Raw genomic sequence first — 18,136 nt, 5'->3', positions numbered from 1 at the left:
ACCTCCAAGGAGGATTATTCTGCACTGGTCCGGTCCTGCAGGGAGCAAACCAGGAAAGCCAAGGCTGCAACTGAACTCCAACTAGCTTCGAATATCAAGGACAATAAAAAGTCCTTTTTCAGATATGTGGGGAGCCAGAGGAAAAGCAAGAACAACATTGGACCCCTGCTGAACCAGATAGGAAAACTGACAACTGACGCCCAGGAAAAAGCCACCCTATTAAATGGGTATTTTGCATCAGTCTTTCATCAGTCCCATGGGACGCCCATGCCTGCTATGGGTCAGGGAGGTCCGGGTCAGGGAGATCCCTTGTCCTCCATCAATGCTGACCTTATAAAGGAACACCTTGAGCCGCTAGATACTTTCAAGTCACCTGGCCCTGACAATCTACACCCCAGGGTACTCAAGGAGCTGGCGAACATCATAGCCCAGCCTCTGGCACAGATCTCTGAGAACTCCTGACACTCTGGTGTAGTACCCAAAGACTGGAAGAAGGCCAATGTGGTGCCTATCTTTAAGAAAGGGAGGAAAGTAGATCCGGCTAACTATAGGCCCATCAGCCTGACTTCTATCCCAGGGAAGATCTTAGAAAAGTTAATTAAAGAGGCCATCCTTAATGGACTGGCCAACACCAACATCCTGAGGGGTAACCAGCATGTGTTTGTTGCGAGTAGGGCTTGCTTGACTAATCTCATTTCCTTGTATGACCAGGTGACCTATCACCTGGACAAGGGAGAAGAGATTGATGTCATACATCTTGACTTCAAAAAAGCCTTCGATCTCGTATCCCATGATCACCTCTTGGAGAAACTGGCCAATTGTGGCCTTGGGTCCACCACAATCTGCTGGATGGGAAATTGGCTTTGTGGTCAGACCCAGAGGGTGGTAATTGTCAGAAGTCAATCATCATGGTGCCCTGTGACCAGTGGGGTCCCTCAAGGCTCTGTCATTGGACCCATATTGTTCAACATCTTCATTAATTATGTGGACATTGGAGTCAGAAGCAGACTGGCCAAGTTCGCCGATGACACCAAACTTTGGGGCAAAGCATCCATACCCAAAGACAGGAGGGCGATCCAGACTGACCTGGACAGGCTCAGCAAATGGTCAGACGAGAACCTGATGGTGTTTAACGCTGAAAAATGCAAGGTTCTCCACCTTGGGAGGAAAGACCTGCAGCATGCTTATAGGCTCAGCAGTGCTACACTGGCTAGCACTACGGAAGAAAGAGACTTGGAGGTCATCATTGACCACAAGATGAACATGAGCCTGCAATGCGATGCTGCGGCTAGTAAAGCAACCAAAACGCTGGCTTGCATCCATGGATGCTTCTCAATCAAATCCCGGGACATCATTCTCCCCTTGTACTCAGCTTTGGTGAGGCCGCAGCTGGAGTACTGCATCCAGTTTTGGGCTCCACAATTCAAAAAGGATGTGGAGAAGCTTGAGAGAGTCCAGAGGAGAGCCACGCGCATGATCAGAGGTCAGGAAAACAGATCTTACGATGAAAGGCTGAGAGCTATGGGACTCTTTAACCTGGAAAAGCGTAGGCTCAGGGGTGATCTGATGGCCACCTATAAGTTTATCAGGGGTGACCACCAGGATCTGGGGGAACGTTTGTTCACCAGAGCGCCCCAGGGGATGACTAGGTCGAACGGTCACAAACTCCTGCAAGACCGTTTCAGGCTGGACATAAGGAAGAATTTCTTTACTGTCCGAGCCCCCAAGGTCTGGAACAGTCTGCCATCGGAGGTGGTTCAAGCACCTACATTGAACACCTTCAAAAGTAAATTGGATGCTTATCTTGCTGGGATCCTATGACCCCAGCTGACTTCCTGCCCTTTGGGTGGGGGGCTGGATTCGATGATCTTCTGAGGTCCCTTCCAGCCCTAATGTTTTTGAAATCTATGAAATTGCCTGTCAAAAATGATTGGGGTCGGGCAGGAACGGAGTGCCGCCATCCATCACCCCATGCCACCACCATCTCCCAGGAATGGCAGGGGTGTGGAAAGCTTGCACATGGTGGCTGCTGCTGCCATCTACCACCCCGTGCTGCTGCCACTCAACATCTGGCCATGTGCCCCCTCTTCCCCACATCCAGCCCCATGCCACCCCCCGACTCCCCATCCAGCCACATGCCACCTCCCTCCATCTCCATGTCTGGCCCTGTAACTCCCAGATGTGGAGGCAGGGAAGCTTGCACGCAACCACCACTGCCGCCACCTGCCATCCTACACTGCTGCCACTCGGGTCAAAGTGGGTTCAGATGTGGGAGGGGGCAGGAAAGCTTGCACATGGCTGCCGCCACCACCTACTGTCCCATGCTGCTACCGCTCCGTGTCTGGCTCTGCCTTGCATCCCCACTCCATCCCCGCCATCACAGCAGCACTCCGCCATCCCACTCCATCCCTGCCATTCCCCATGGAACACTGTGATTGGTTGTTTCAGTAAGCATTGTCATTGGCTGCCAAGACACCCAGAGTGCTTCAAGAGTACTATAGACAGATAGACACGCAGACAGATGGACTACACCCTTTATATATGTATATAGAATTTTTCTTCAAAGTCTGCAATATTCAAAACTGAGCTAAGTCTCAATCTGTGCTACACATAGAATGAAGTTATGATAAATTCTATACTTTGTTTCCTCCACAGCATGCAGTAAATGTTCCTTTGTCATTTAACAGACAAATGATTAGTCCCAAATGCCACTTTATATCTAACCACCTAAATAAGCATGGGCATCTGGTGCCTCCTGAGCAGCCAGTCAGTGACCAGGGGGTAGGGGGGAAGGGGAGGGAACCCTCCCATAGCCAATCTTGCCAACTGTGAGGGGGGGGTCCCCTGTGGCCAATCTCCTTGACCGGCCAATCGCACCAACCCAGAAGCACAAGCAGCGCTCCCAGAAGTGCCAGCAGTGGCACCCCCATTCCCCAGCCGGTGCTCACGGGGGGCACCAGCAGTCCTGCCTGCCCCCCCCCCCATCCATCTCCTAACCGGAGAGTGCTGTCTGTCAGGGGATGGACCAGCGCTCTCGGGGTGCATGCACATCCCCATGCACTCCCTATGCATTGTCACTGTAAATAAGTTTAAGAAATCTGGAGGAGGGTCTTACTTGTTTGTACAAAAAAATGCCATTCTGTATATATTTAGGTTCATCAACTGGGATGTGAAGTTGTCATCTTATTGCTGGAACTAAATCCTGACCAAGTAAATCTCTTCAACTGGGCCATCGATCGTTGTTATACTGGATCATACCAGCTTGCCTCTGGATGCTTCAAAGCCATTGCAACTGTATGCGGAAGCAGGTACTAATAAATTTAGAAGTAGACTCTCCCTAAAGTATTTAGTGTGAAACAAAATCAGGCTGCCATTTGTAAGATGGTTACACACTATTTTGTGTATTCCTGCTTCCTTCTGTTGAAATCAAATCTTAAATCGCATTTCTGCTGATTAAAAAATATCGTTAAGCATGGTAAGCATGTTTGCTGTTCATTGCTCTACTGTTCTGGACTTCATGCTGTGAAAAAAATCAGGAAAAAAATCTTGTGAATGACAGAGTGAGGAAGCATTGATATAGTCAGATGGTATGCTGTGAACATCCACTGAAAAACAGTCACCTCTGCAGATTTGCAACATACCAGTAACTGGGGCCAAATACATGGTGAGCATGTCTACACATGAAATTAATGTGACACAAACTCTGGCGCCACGTTTACACATGCATGTGGGACTGCAGCATGTTGAGACGAGTCAGAGAAGCCCTGGCTGGCAAGGAGTTGGGGTGGTCATCCTGCCAGCCTGGGCTGCTCCAACCTGGCTCAGTGTGCTGGGGCATGAGAGTGCTCCAGTGTGGGGCTAGCCAGCAGGCTAATGATAGTACATGTGTTTACAAGTACTAACCTATGACTGAGCTAATTCATTTTCTGCATGTGTAGATGCTGAGACTTTACTGTGGAGCCAATTATGCAGCTTCACAGTAAACATCTTGTGTAGATTCGCCCAGTGTTTGCAAGAGTGCCACTCACTACATAGAATCTCCACAATCTTTGCAACTTGACATGTAAAAACGGTTTGGTAAAATTTTAAAAAATAATCTCCAGCATCCCAGTGGTGCCAGGTCCTCTATGTGCAAGGGGTTTTGGAGATGTTGCTCTGGAACTGTAGAGAATTGCTGCTACCAGTTACATGTAGTGTTTTTCTGAGACTGCAAATCACTGCACCGTCTTATAAACCTGAGACTTAGTTTTGGGGTCATGAGAAGGTTCCTATAGCAGCATCCTGTTGTATAAATACTGGAACTTCCCTGACAAACCACTGTATTGAACAGTACAATAGAACCTAAACCTTTTAATTTCCAATATCATTTTTAAATCTAGTGCCAAACCAATTTTTGGATGCCTTTCCATATAAAACCAGAGTCACTAACAAGAAAATAGTTATTACTTGGTAGTTATTTTGCCCATATTTTTCTGACTGGCCATGAATTTGACCTGGTTTTCCTTGCCTTGTTGCAAATTAATATATTCAATTATATTAACGGAGCAGAAGTGGTAAAAAGAAGAAAACACAAAATGTTACTCTTGTGTTGTCCTATAGAAATATTGTTTTTCTGTTTCTTCTTGGTCTCTTTCAGAATAAAAATGGGGGAGAGATTTAATAGTTATTTTGAAATAGAAAGCAAATCTCATCTGATTACATGAGTCTGAACTTCTGATAAATTTAGACTTCTTGACAAAAGCATAATTTGGCAAGATGTATGATCAGCATACTTTGAGAAGGAAATGTGTGGGACAGAGGAAAGCAAAACATATTAAGCATTTTAGAATTTAGTATATCTATAAAAACACTATTTTGCTCCCCTGATAGAAACAGATGCAAAAACAAGCTGTATGACATTGAGATTTTAAAAAAATGAATGGAATTTTATGCAAATAAATGTGGTTACTTAAAGATCCATTTCTGCTGTGTTAAAAGAAAGCACAAAACACAGTAGCCCTTCAGCTATGTCTTTCCTCCTCAGATTTTAGTTAGATAGGACTAAGTGTCCTGGGAAAGGATGTACATTACATGCCTTCAGTAATAGTAAAATACTTAATTTGAATGACCATGTTGAAGGAGAAACTCATATTTCTGCCTTTTTTGGGAGTATAGGTAACACTTAAAACTGACAAGCAGTTTCCTCTTCTCAGTCCTAAAAGGGCTCCTAAAGTACAGGAAGGTGACCATTTTATACATCAGCAGTGGCATATTGTATAATGGATGACTCTCTAACTGGGTAGAAACTCAGGGATGTCAGGGGAGGTGGGAGAGAATTAAAATGGCACCCAATCTAACTTAGTTCACCTAGCTGCAGACCTTACACTTGATTGATCTAATTAAGAATCTAAGTGTGAACTGTACAGAAGCTCAGGAAGTTGAGATTGGTCTAAAAATGGCCAACCCAGTCTAAGTTAACTGTACCTCTGAGGTAGTCTAACTTAGACTGCATCCAGCAAGACCGATCTCACTGAACTTCTGTACAGTTCTGAGCACAACCCCCATGGCTACACTTTTGCTATCTACCCTGCTGAGACAGGGTATTTTTAGCCCCTCCCCCAGGTGGACAACCCACACTCCCATGGAGCAGCTGGCCCTCCCCTGAGCACACCAACTCCCTATTCTGCAAGTGGCTCCATTCAGAGTAATTCAGGGGTGGGGAAGGGGCAGGGACAGACAGAATTGGGGAGAGTAGGTTCACCAGGGGGTTGGTTATCTGGGGGTTGGGAGAATCAGAAGGCTAAAAATAGCCCCTAGTCAAGGGGGGTAAGAGAGCCCCCCAAAACCCCTGCAGACCCCGCTAGCCCGCCAATCCTGCCAAACTCTCCCAGACCCCCCCCCCCAACCCCCATGGACCTCACTAGCTCCCTTGATCCCTCCAAGCCCCCTGCAGTCCCTACTTGCTCCCCCAGTCCCCCCATGGTCCTTGCTAGGCTTCCTGATCCCCCCCACAGGCCCCACTTGCCCTCCTGATCCCTCTGCAGACCTCTCTAGTACCCCTAATCCCCCCAAAACCCCTTACTAGCATCTCTATCCCAACTTACCTTATATTGGGTGGCCATTTTTAACTTGATCTAACCTTCCCTCTTTCCTCAGAAAGTTCTTTCCACAAAAATGTAGTTGGTCTCAAGTCTATGGTGTTCCCATGTGATAGCTTTATTGTGATACTATCAATAACAAGTTCTGCAGTTTCACTTATCTTGCAGCTAAGACTGAAGTATCAGAGTAATTGGAGACATACACAGCATACGCTCTATATTCGTTTCCTCTATTTTTTTCAATGGGAAACTATATGTATTTTGCATAGGTTCAGACTCTGTGAAGCTGTGACATTTAGAAGCTGTGACATTTTAATTGTGAGACAGGCATTTGAGAACTGGTTAAGACTTTCCTTTAGTCTAAGCTATAAAGTCTCATATGTAGCTGTAGTATGACAGGTTCTTAGGTCTGAGGTCCTTTGGATCAAAACAAAAGATCCCACAATTGTATTGGTTAAAACTGAGCTGGATGTCAAATAATGTATTTGCTTATCAACGTAGAAAATGCTTTTCATTTTTAAATTAGCACAAGACCAAATTACATTACATGGAAATTTACCTTTCCCATGAAGAGCAGCAGTCCATGCTCTGATTTGTTGACCCTTTACTAAATTTTGGACACCTAGGATGGTTGTTTGTTCAGTAGGAACCTGTGATTTTGTTGTGCCTGTAGATTCCAGCCCCTTTTAGTATTAACTTCTCACTCTGATAGAGAATTCTTTTTCATAACTTGAATACCTGTGAGTCTGCATATTGAGAAATAAATCCTTTTCAAAAGCAGATATTTTTAGCTGTCACTGGAATTGTTTAAAGAATATATTATGCTTGGAAACTCTACCCATCCATCTTTGTTTTGGGGAGCTGGTTCATAAATAAATTCTAAATTAAAAAAAAAACCTGATCGTTATGAGAACAGGTGTAGAACTTTTCATTTTAGGGCCATTACAGTACATTTCCAAAAACTGTCTCATGATGCTTGTCAACTCCTCCTGCTCTGCTATTCACCAGGTGGCCATTTGATCGAGGAGTATATCTCCACAAGTAAAGAACTTTCTTTTCAGTATTTCAGTGCAGAAGCAGAGAAAAGAAGGGTCATATTTCTTTAGACCATTATTAGTCAACAGATCCAGGTGAATTTAAGCTGCATTAGATTCTGATGTTCACAAAAATTTACCGTTTATTCTTCCAGGAACTATCCTTTTGATATAGTGACCCTTTTAAACTTAGTGCTGTTCAAGGCATCCGACACCAACAGAGAGATTTATGAAATTTCCATGCAACTTATGCAGGCATGTATCAGCAACTTTTCTAAATAAAAGTTCCTCTAAAACAATAACCACATTTGATTTCTTTATGAATGTCTTACAATATGTTATTTTGGGGTTTTACTTTTGAATTTACTTTTTTTTAATCTTTTGGTTTTGAAATTAGGACTGTGAATCCTAAAGTGATTATTTGTATAAATAGTGCAAAAGATTATTTGGGAAGTTTATACTGAAATATATAGACTGTTCATTGATTTTCTTAATCTGTTAAAAGTTGATATGCTGAGTTTTTCTGAACTAATGGAATTGTTCTGTTTCATTGTCCATTTTTCTTCTCTTCTATAGATTTTGGAGTCAAAACTTTTTGTTTATTCAAAGAAAGTAGCTGAGCAAAGGCCTGGCAGTATCCTGTATGGTACTCATGGTCCATTGCCACCTCTCTACAGTGTATCACTAGCCCTTCTCTCCTATGAATTAGCAAGGATGTATCCTGAGCTTACCCTTCCACTTTTTTCAGGTATCAGCATTTTTTTAAGTTTTGTTTTTTATGTAGCATACAAATGGTGGATTGCTAAGGTACTTTAGTTGTGAATAACTAGCCCACTGATACTCTGATTCAGTTTGGTTTTATGTGATTTTAGAAAAAATGGTAAAATTTAAAACAGTAAAATTAAACTAAAACTATATGAACAATTGAAGGCATATGCATAGTGCAGTGGCTGATATTTTAAAACTTGCGATCTGATTCTGTGCCTAATTATTTGTACATAACTTACAGTCTTGAAGTGGGGCAGTGGTGTGGGGGTTTGAACACTTCTTTGTGTCCATCTGATCCTGGGCAGCATTGGCTGTCAGCCTAAAATACGCAATCCAGAAAGCCTACCAAAATTATAGAAGTATCCTCAAACTGCCCAGATTCTTTCCAGCACTGTATGCTATGGTCCTGCTCCTTCTGCTCTCATCTTTACCAGTTATAGAGGATCTGCAACATACCTGGATAAGTTTTCCAGTGTTTATTGTGTTCACATTGGGCTTGAATTTTTCTAACTTCAGCCTCTAACAATTAGATCTTGCTATACTAAGAATCCTCTGTTATCAAATTTTAGTTCCCTATGTAGGTACTTACAGCATGTAATCATATCATCCTCAAACTCTTCTTTAATAAGCTAAATAGTTTGAGTTCCCTGTATATAGTTTGAGTTCCCTGTATCTTGACACAAAACACAGGTTTTCCAGTCTTTTTAGTTTTTCATACAACTTTTCTGACTCCTCTCCAGTAAGTTTGGAACTGTAGTAATTTTGGATAGCAAAATTTAATAGAGTATTCCAGTTATAGCCCATGCCCTCCTCACTAAGTGCCAAATACAGAAGTAACATAACCTGCCTATTCCTGCTTAATATGGCCATGTTCATCCATCCACGGATCACATTAGCTCTCAGTCAGAATATCTCACTGGTTGGTTTTTCTCCCCTGTATCTGGAGTATGCGCGTTTGTACTCTCAGAATGTGTCCTTATTTTGCATTTATTTAGGCCAGGAAGCAAAATAGAAATGATGGTGACATGCTAGACATGTGATCTATACAATATTTTTACATGCTTTTATAGACTAATACTTTGCTATTTTAATACTTCCTGTATTAGAGGTAAGTCAGCGATTCCCAACAACTCATCCAAATGGGAGACAGATCATGCTTACCTATCTGCTACCATGGCTTCATAACATTGAACTTGTAGACAACAGACTACTTCTCCCAGGATCAAGCCCTAGCACTCCAGAGGATGAAATAAAGGACAAAGAAGGGGAAATAGCTGTCACATATGGGCTGAAAGGAAATGGATGGGGTTCTCCTGAAGCCACATCATTGGTGCTGAATAATCTCATGTACATGACAGCCAAGGTAAACAAAGCCATATATTCCAGCTATAGTATTTTAAAAGTTCAAAAATAACAGAACTGCATGGTGCAAACTTAAAAGGCAAAAAGTGTCTAGAATGCTCATGAGAATAAATGTTAGTTATGTTTCTGTTGAACTAATTAGTAAAATAACTATCTCATTCCCTAACATATCTAGGGTGAACTTCATTATGAATAAGATTAAGAAACACATCTAAGGGATAGATTGAAAGCAATGGGTACTTCAGTGTGATATGTTGCTATGCCTAACTTATGCACTTGTCTCCCAAAGTAAAATCCAGAACATATGGCAAGCATCTGGGGCCATCTCCTCTTCCCGTTTATGCACCTATATGACACACACACACCTGTATAACTGCAGTTTTGACACCTATACACATTTTCAATTCAGCTTTGCACATGCAAACCCATATATAATCATGAGTAGGGCTGAAGTTGGTCTGGGCAGCTGTGTGGCAAAACATGCTCACCCAAGTACGTACATAAGGCAGGTAAATCCTAAATTTTAGGATTTGTGGAAAAGCTATGACTGGGTAAACAGTGACTTCTACCACTTAACCAATAGCTTAGTGGCCAAGGGGGCAGTAGATCTAGGTTCTTGGCCCCACAACACAAAAGATGGTTGAATATGCATCTCCTATTTCTAACCAGAGTGCTCTAACCACAGGCCACAGGATAGCCATTACTCAGTTCCTTCTTCATATTACTTTTGGAATCTGCAAGGATTGAGTGAAATCTCAGACTATGTGCAAGTGCCAAGAACTGCAATTAAATGGCTGCATCTGTGTTAGGGGTGGCCAGCCAGTGAAGCAAATGGCACAAGCAACTGCAATAAGTGGCATATGATAAACTGGGAAGAGGATAGGTAGCATGGCAGCAGATAGGGAAGAAAGCAGGGCAGCAGATAGAGCAGGAGAAGGGAATCAGAATGGCACTTACAGAGGGTTCAGGGCTAATTTATGGCCTGTCAGAAAGGTTGGGCCCCACTGGTCTATAACATTTAGGCTGCCACTCATCCTCTCACCAAATGTCTGGACTTATGGGCAATGAAATCAGATTTACCCCTTTGGCTCCCCACACAGTATATGGGAAGGACTAGGCATTTCAAGTGCACAAAAAGCAGTAATCTGAATGGGGAGCTGCCTAAAATCAGCCTGCTAAACAAGGAACCACCCAGAACAAATAATTAGGAAGCACCGTGGGTGGGGATTTTTCTTAAATCCTGCCCCTCTCTGGGTTGTAGATATTTTACTCAGTTGCAAGGGGCCAGATATACTTAGAATTTGCAACTCAGCACCCTCCCCTAGAAGTAGGTGCCCTCAGTTTCTTTCAAAACCAGCACAGGGTCAGTCTTTGCTTTTCAAGGCAGAGCCAAAGGATTTTTACAGAATTGTTCAGGGATTACAGGACTCCCTCAAGATATGGAAGACCTGGATTCAGCTCCCTGCTCTCCCTTTGGGGATTCAAACCAATATTCCTCCCCAATCTGGCGGGTGCCCTAAACAACAGGCTGTTTCAGCTATTTAAGGCAGGGAGTAAGCACATTCAGTCCCTCCTGATCAAGGTGTTCCAGTTGGCAAAAAATAATTAAAGATTTATTGAGAAAGAGGGACAACAATTCTCTATCCTAGTAGTTAGAGCACATACCTGAATCCCACCTGTTCCAAGGACTGTATATGCATTTAACTGTTTCAGGCCCAGTCTTGAGAACATAGATAGGAACCCAGGACTTTCACCTGTAGGTGAGTGTCCTGATCACCAGGTTAGAGTCATGTTCACTCTAACACTCTTTCTCTCTGGCCCATGTCACTAATTCCTTCCTGCAGAATGGAACCACATCAACAGGAAGTATCAAGTACCACCCCTTGGTCTCCTGCATCCTGAGTAAATGCTCTGCCTACTGTGGTGCTAAATAGAAAGGGGACACCACCATGGCCACATCTTTTAAAACAGGGGTGATCAAGAGATGTCCTGTGGGCTAGATCCAGTCTGCAGAGCCATGTCATCCAGCTCATAGGCTCCCTATGGCTCTGGAAATCTGGTGACATGTCAGGTGGTATTGGCATTAATTGTCATGGCTCCTGGAGCCACAGAAATTAACACCACCTATCACTCATCCTGCTGCCATATTTCTGGGTGGTCCCATAAACCAGATACAGAGCACGGAGCAGCAGCATCTGGCCTGTAGGTCTGCCCAGGGCCAAAGCTTCAGCAACTGAAAAAGTGGCAGCTGCTGTGTCTCTGGGAGCCACAGCAATTAACACTGCTGTCACCAGTTCTATCCCAGTGGCCCAGAAAACACAGCTGAATGCTCCAGATCCAGCCCAGAGGCCAGCCCTGCACCACTCATCTGGTCTGTGGGACCAGATACATTGGAGACACCACTGCTTTATATTTTGTGTGGAGCCCAGTCCAGGAGCTGTGGTCTGAGAACATGTACTGCATTTCACCCTTCTGGCAAGATAGACAGATGCCCAGTATCTGACAGGGCTTAAGTAGGAAATAAGTGCTGAGCTATTTTGTCCTGTCAAAATTGAGGCTTTTGAGACCATGTGCAGAAGCAGAATTTTAAATATCTTTTGTCCTATAGTGTCGAATAGCGAAGCACTTGTGAACTTTAAACACCTGCAGACTAGGTGGCAGCTAAGTGGTACATTAGAGCTTGAACATTTTTTACTTGGTGCCTATGTCTGTCCTAAATCTGACTTTAATAGGCCAGTCCTCTTCTGGATCTGGACCTAGATAGTTTTCTTTTTCATATTTATGGTATGTTTAATGCACTTTTCACAAGTTGCTTCTCTTTGCTTCATTCCAGTACGGAGATGAAATTCCTGGACCAGAGATGGAAAATGTCTGGAATGCTCTAGCTAACAATGAGAAGTGGAGCAACAACCTTAGAATAACACTGCAGTTTCTCATTAGCTTGTGTGGGGTTAGCAGTGATACCATCCTTTTACCTTATGTAAGTGGTCGTGTGCTGTTTTATTTATAACTGGGTATACTGTTTTTAATGAAGAAAATAATTGACATTGAGTGTATATGACTGCCACAAATTCTCTATACCTGTATATCATTAGCATCCAATACTCAGTTAAGTCAGGGTAGAGCAAATGAACCCAGATACTGAAAGTAAATGGATGAAACAAGCCATCTGAGCCTTAGTTTGTACCAGTGGAGCTCACTGGGTTTCAAGTAGTGGATATGCTATAATGCAAAAAAAGCAGTTGTTCTGCACAAGGGACCAGTATATCAGTGACAATGGCTGGTCATCCAGTGCTGAAATTGGCATGAATGAACATTAAAACCATTTTATGCCTAAAAAGTTACTGCAGTGTGTTTAAATAAATCACATATAAGATTAACAGAGTAAAACTACTAAATGCCATGAGCTTCCTCCAGTAGGCAGCTAGTCTTTAGAGAGCTGTACACTATATTTTGCAAGGCCTTACAACAATGAAATGCTACGCAAGGAATTCAGTACACATTATTAATGTTTATGCATTTTAAAGATTTAGATTCCAGTTAAGCAAAACATATAAGCATACTTTCAAGTGTGTGCTGAAGTTTATCTTTCTTTAGCAAGACTGGGAATTTGAGAGGCATATTTTGGACTTGCATGCCTAACTTCTTTAAGCACTTTTGAAATTCTGTCCCATAAATTTTAAAAATATGTGTAAGACTCATTTAAGTCATATGCTAAAGTGCTTTGCTGAATCACCTCATACCACTCATTTATGGTGCAATGCAGAGTGTCAGTTTAAATGCTAATTGAAATTTTAAAGGTTAGCATGTCAGCTTAATTCTTTTTTGTCCCAGCACAGCTGTCATTGGTTACATAACTGTTCCCCATAGTGTCTGACTCAAGCTCTACAGTACATTGCTGTTACTGCAGTTGAAATTTTAAAAAGGCTTGTCTGAGAAAAGCAGTAATGCTTCTGTATTCTTGGCATTTCAGTTTGACATGAATTAAATCTAAACTTTGTACTTTTGCTGATAATTTACTATATCCTGTTTCAATGGCTTATTTCTTTGTATGAGTTACTATAATGAAAACAATCAGTATCTATTGTTATTAAGGTTTATTTAGATAACATTGTAGAGGTACATGGTGCTTTATAACAAGTTTGGAAATGTCAGGTTTGCCCTGAGGACTTTACAGCCTGTGCCAGACATAATAGAGCAATGAATAATAAATCATGAGAAATAAGAGAAATAAACAAAGGGAAGGGCAAGTTTATGTGAAGACAGTGAACATCTAGGGGGTGTATCTGTACCTATACATCTTGCTGTTTTCTTTTTCTTTTTAATTTAGTACATTAACATTGTGAAGTCAGGATATACTATATTTACCCAAATATATACTCACCCTAACTGTAAGGTGACCCCCTAATAATTATATTTTATTCATGGAAAATGTATACATTTGTTATCATTTTTCATGTATAAAATCTGTTTATTGGAGGATCATCCCCACCACTGCAGATGGCAAGGGGCACAAGATGAGGGGGCAATAATGGGGCAGATAGTGGGAGAAGCAATGAGGGGTATGCAGTAGGGCAGTGGGGGGCAGTGGTGGAGGTAGTAAGGGGGCAGGTGGAGAGGACAGTGGCAGAGGCATTAAGGAGACGGGGGTGGAGGGGCATGCAGCTTTCCTCCTGCTGCCAATCCCCCTACCTTTTGCTCCATCTTCCCCTTACTATCACCACACCTGCCCCTCCACTTCCTCATTACCTTTCCTCTGGTACAGGCAAGCTCCATCCCTGCTGCAGCCTGGGACACAAACCAGCATGAATGACTGGTGCTTCCAGCAACTGGGGGGGGCACCGTAGCAGCAAGTGGGGACCGCCCACAGCTGCTGTCTGCAGTGTTGCCGGCAGCAAGCAGCAACTGCTGCTTGCAGCGTCAGCAGCAGGGGAGGCGGGGCAGGGGGCAAGTGGCAAGCAGTAAGTGGGGACCGCCTGCAGATGAAACCAACTGCATCGGCTGCGGGAGCAGGAGTGCAAGTGGTGACCGCCCGCAGAAGCCAGCAGCAGACAACCTGGGGGGTGGGGCACATGCCCCCCCCCATTCCCCTCCTATGCATCACCTATGCGGACCAGGGCTCCAGCCTTGCCCAGCAGCAGCGACATGGAGTCAGCATTGCTGCTACAAGGCCAGGCCAGGCCATGCTCCTTGCATCAGAGCAAAGGTAAGCAAGAGGTGCTGCAGGGAGTGGGAGAAAGGGAGAGGAGGAAATAAAGGTTAATGGGTTCCAGGGCTGCAGGGGAGGAGTGGCAGGGGGTAGAGGTAGGGGGAGGCATGTAGCAGCTTTAGGTCAGCCGCAGTCAGGCCCAACCAGGGCTGGGGCCACATCAGCTGCCTGTCCCATGCCACCTCATATTCAGTTGTAAGATGAGGGTTCCCCACTCCCCAAGTGAAATGTGGGGGAACCTCATCTTTTAATTGAATAACTACAGTACCTATAGCTGCCTTTCTGCCAAGCCCAGGTCTACTGCCAAGGAAACAAGCTCCATCCCCTCACACCTATTTGGCAGATGGCTTAGAATGGCCCTTAGCAATGGGATTTATGCTCAGGGTGGCTCTAAAGATCAAGGGGTGGCCAACCTGCAGCATGTATGTCACAAGTGGTATGGGCAGCCTCTGTCTGTTGCACAAAGTAGATCATGGAGAGGATAGGCAATATAGCAGCAGATATAGCAAAAAGCAGAATAGCAGATTGGGCCAGAAGTACAGGGCAAGGAGCAGAAAGCAGAGCAGGAGACAGCAGAGGAAGTGGATCAGAGTGTTACTCAGGGAGAGTGCAGGGCTAATTTGTGACAGGCCTGGCAAATGCTTGGCTCCTCACTCCTCTGAACTAATTAATCTTTGGGTGTGGTTACATGCTGAGTGAGACCAAATGTGTAGGGCTTATTTCCTAAGTAATAGTCCTAGGCTCCACAGTGGGACAATATTGATGTTTGGGAGCAGAGGAGGTTGTTAGGCCAGGAGCAGGGGTGGTTGTTAGGCTAATCAAAGGAAGATTTTTAAAACAAGATTTTTGTGATTGAGGTCAGGAAAGATATTCCAGGGTTTGAAGTTTGGTATGAGAAAAAAGTACAAAGCTCATTAGAGAAGGAGGAAAAAAGGCAGCAGTGGCTGAAGTCAGAGAAAGCCTTTCCATTGACTTTCAGGCTAGGGACAGACATTACACATAAACTAGTTTAACTGATCAGAAACTGGTTTAAACCTGTAACAGAACAGATGTTCAGTGCGCATAAACCAGTTTGAAAACAGCTGAAACCAGTTTGAGATCAATCTGGTTGAGTGTAGTGTCAGACTTAACTGATTTGGGTCAAACCAGTTTATGCAATGTCTCTCCCAGACCCCTTCCTGGTTTAACTTAAACCAGAGTCCCCCAGCATGCCTCTGGGCTGGGCAAGGCTCTCTGCTCCAGAAAGCTGGGCTGGTCCGTCCCCTCTGCTCCCTGGCTATAGCTCCGACAAAGACTGCACGTACAGCAGGGTCTGCCTGACTTCTTCCTGCTCCTCCCCTTCCCCCTCACCACTCCCTGCTCAAGCAGGGATTCCTCCCTCCCATCTGCCTTCCACAGACACCTCTAAGCATTAGCTAGCATAACATACTGACTAAATCCCTGCTATGGGAGACAGGAGAAAGGCAGACAGGACAGTGTCAGCTTAAGGCTCTTTGGAGCTAATCAACAGGTAGCTGGTAATATCCCTTGGAAAAAGTCGTTTGAGAAGAGCTTGAACTAATAAGAGAAGATTTGTTCTGTTTGATGGGGTGATGAATGCTAACAATTCCCTATGTAACTCCCTCCTGTGTAACTCAATACTCTGTTGTGTAACTCAATACTCTGTTATCAACTCCCTGCTGGCTGCTGCGCTGGTCAAGGAGGTGGGGGGTGGACCCCTCCCTAGTCAGAGCATCCTGCCAGGGCCTGGCCATGCCCCACCCAGCTCAGCACTATGGAAGGCAATAGAAGGGAGGACTGCTCTAGCCCCCCCCAGCTTCTAGCCTGAGACACTGCAGGCATGTGCCTGCATTTCTGTAATGAAAAGGGAATGTCTATCCACCTCCAAATTGGTTCACAGGCTCAGTCTTTTTGAATGTCTGTCCCTAGCCTCAGAGTTTTGGAATCAGGCCCAAAGGCAGCATCAAGGTGAACTGAGTTGAAAGAAAGAGACAGGAGTGTAGGAGGGGCTTAGAAACAAGACTGTTCTAGTAATTTTAGCAAGGCAGGAATATACATTTTGAAACACCTTGTTTGCCACCTGAGGTATTAAAATACCATATTTACTCAAATATAAGCTGACCCTGACTATAAGACATTCCCCAATTAGATTCTATACATGGACATTTTATAAATTTGTTATAGTTTTCCATGTATAGAATCTAATTATTGGAAGTTTGCCTGATTTTATCCCCTTCTCACTGCTACAGCATGGAAAATCTGGGCGATCTAGTTGTCCCACTGCCAACTGTCCCCAACTTCGTCCCCCTATAATCCCTGTCCCCCTGCCCCCCTTTCAAACCCTGCTCTTCTTGAGCACATGGATGTGAGGGGCAAACTAGAAGACACTGACAGATGAATTGATGTATTTTATCTTTTTTTTTTTCAAACTGATGCAAGATTTTTTTAGCACGGGTACTCTACAAACAAACTTTTAAGCAGCACTTTTGTACCTACTTCTATGGAGTACCAACTATGCATGATATTATTCCAATTCTAAAAGGGTCGTTATCTACCGTATAGTTCATTGGGCTGGACCTCAGCAGTGAAAAGCATTTCAAGCCATGGTGACCCCACAACTCAGCACTGCTCAGTATATGTGTGTACTCCAGATACCCCCACAAAGGATCCATGTGCTAATTACCACTCCCCTCACCCCCAGTCATAAACCCATGCAACCCAGTGTTCTCATCATGAGTCCTAGAATCCTCCAAATATTTATATGCAGATGAGGACAGGGCATCCTGGTCTGACTCCACCTCATGGAGGGCAGGGCCACAACTAATAATATGCAACAGACTGAGAGAGTGGGCCACAGAAGAATTCTGGGTGATTTGTTTGGGGCCCTGTTTGGTGATGTTTGGCAGACATTTAAGGCTGGCGAAGAAATAGGAATCATTGGAAATGGGAAAGAAAGGTGCAGCTTATCTGTGGCAGGGAAGAAGTCAAAATGTATGCAGTATAGTGGCTTGCCTGACAGCAATGGGGACTACCACGGGATCCTCCAAATATTTGTATCTTATTCAGGTGGACTGCACTAACCTGTTCATGTGTTAGGTTCCCTTCAGCATGAAAAATCATTTAACTGCCCCTGTCTAGCACTCCTTTGATCATGCTATATTTTTTAGGATTAACATTATCAAATATGCTCATTTATCTTCTTTACATAGGTACATTAAGGCCAAGAATTATTATTAGAATAACTTGTATTAATGCTATACTTTTGTACATCATATAACCTAAAATCCAGAAAGAGGCGTGTGCATGGACAAGTATGCATATACTTCTATAGGTATACCTACAGAGATTTGATTAAAATATTAGTACATTTATTAAATGAAAAGTAAGGACTGTTTGTACAGAACAGTGGAAAAGACATGTAATGGCCATTTAGGAATATTTCTGAGAAAGAGGGAGCAGTTACCAAATAAACATTATAAGTAATAGGATATCTAAGGAATATAATACAACATTTACAGTAATCTAATATGGAGATCAGACATATTACAAACATACATCAAACACACATGCACACACAAAATTTAGGTCATGTTCAAGAGCATTTTAAAAAAGAAACATATATTACACAGAAAAACACCTTTGCTTTTTCAAAATAAACTATATTATTCTTCCAGCATTAAAGGTAA

The 18,136-nt window shown here is 43.6% G+C and overlaps 1 protein-coding gene across 8 annotated transcripts in view; it reads left to right on the top strand.

The window, feature by feature from the left end:
- FRY (FRY microtubule binding protein) overlaps positions 1 to 18,136 on the top strand; it is a 379,103-nt gene that overhangs the window by 237,247 nt on the left and 123,720 nt on the right. For all 8 annotated transcript variants that reach the window (XM_019530102.1, XM_019530097.1, XM_019530098.1 and 5 more), the window contains 5 exons: positions 3,154 to 3,308; positions 7,267 to 7,366; positions 7,688 to 7,859; positions 8,986 to 9,242; positions 12,075 to 12,221. In XM_019530102.1, the coding sequence (XP_019385647.1) occupies positions 3,154 to 3,308; positions 7,267 to 7,366; positions 7,688 to 7,859; positions 8,986 to 9,242; positions 12,075 to 12,221 (831 nt within the window). The remainder of the gene's footprint in view (positions 1 to 3,153; positions 3,309 to 7,266; positions 7,367 to 7,687; positions 7,860 to 8,985; positions 9,243 to 12,074; positions 12,222 to 18,136) is intronic.

This window comes from Crocodylus porosus, unplaced genomic scaffold, assembly GCF_001723895.1.
Source record: "Crocodylus porosus isolate Cpor-Errol unplaced genomic scaffold, CroPor_comp1, whole genome shotgun sequence".
Taxonomy (NCBI): domain Eukaryota; kingdom Metazoa; phylum Chordata; order Crocodylia; family Crocodylidae; genus Crocodylus; species Crocodylus porosus.
This window is presented reverse-complemented; position numbering and strand designations above follow the sequence as displayed.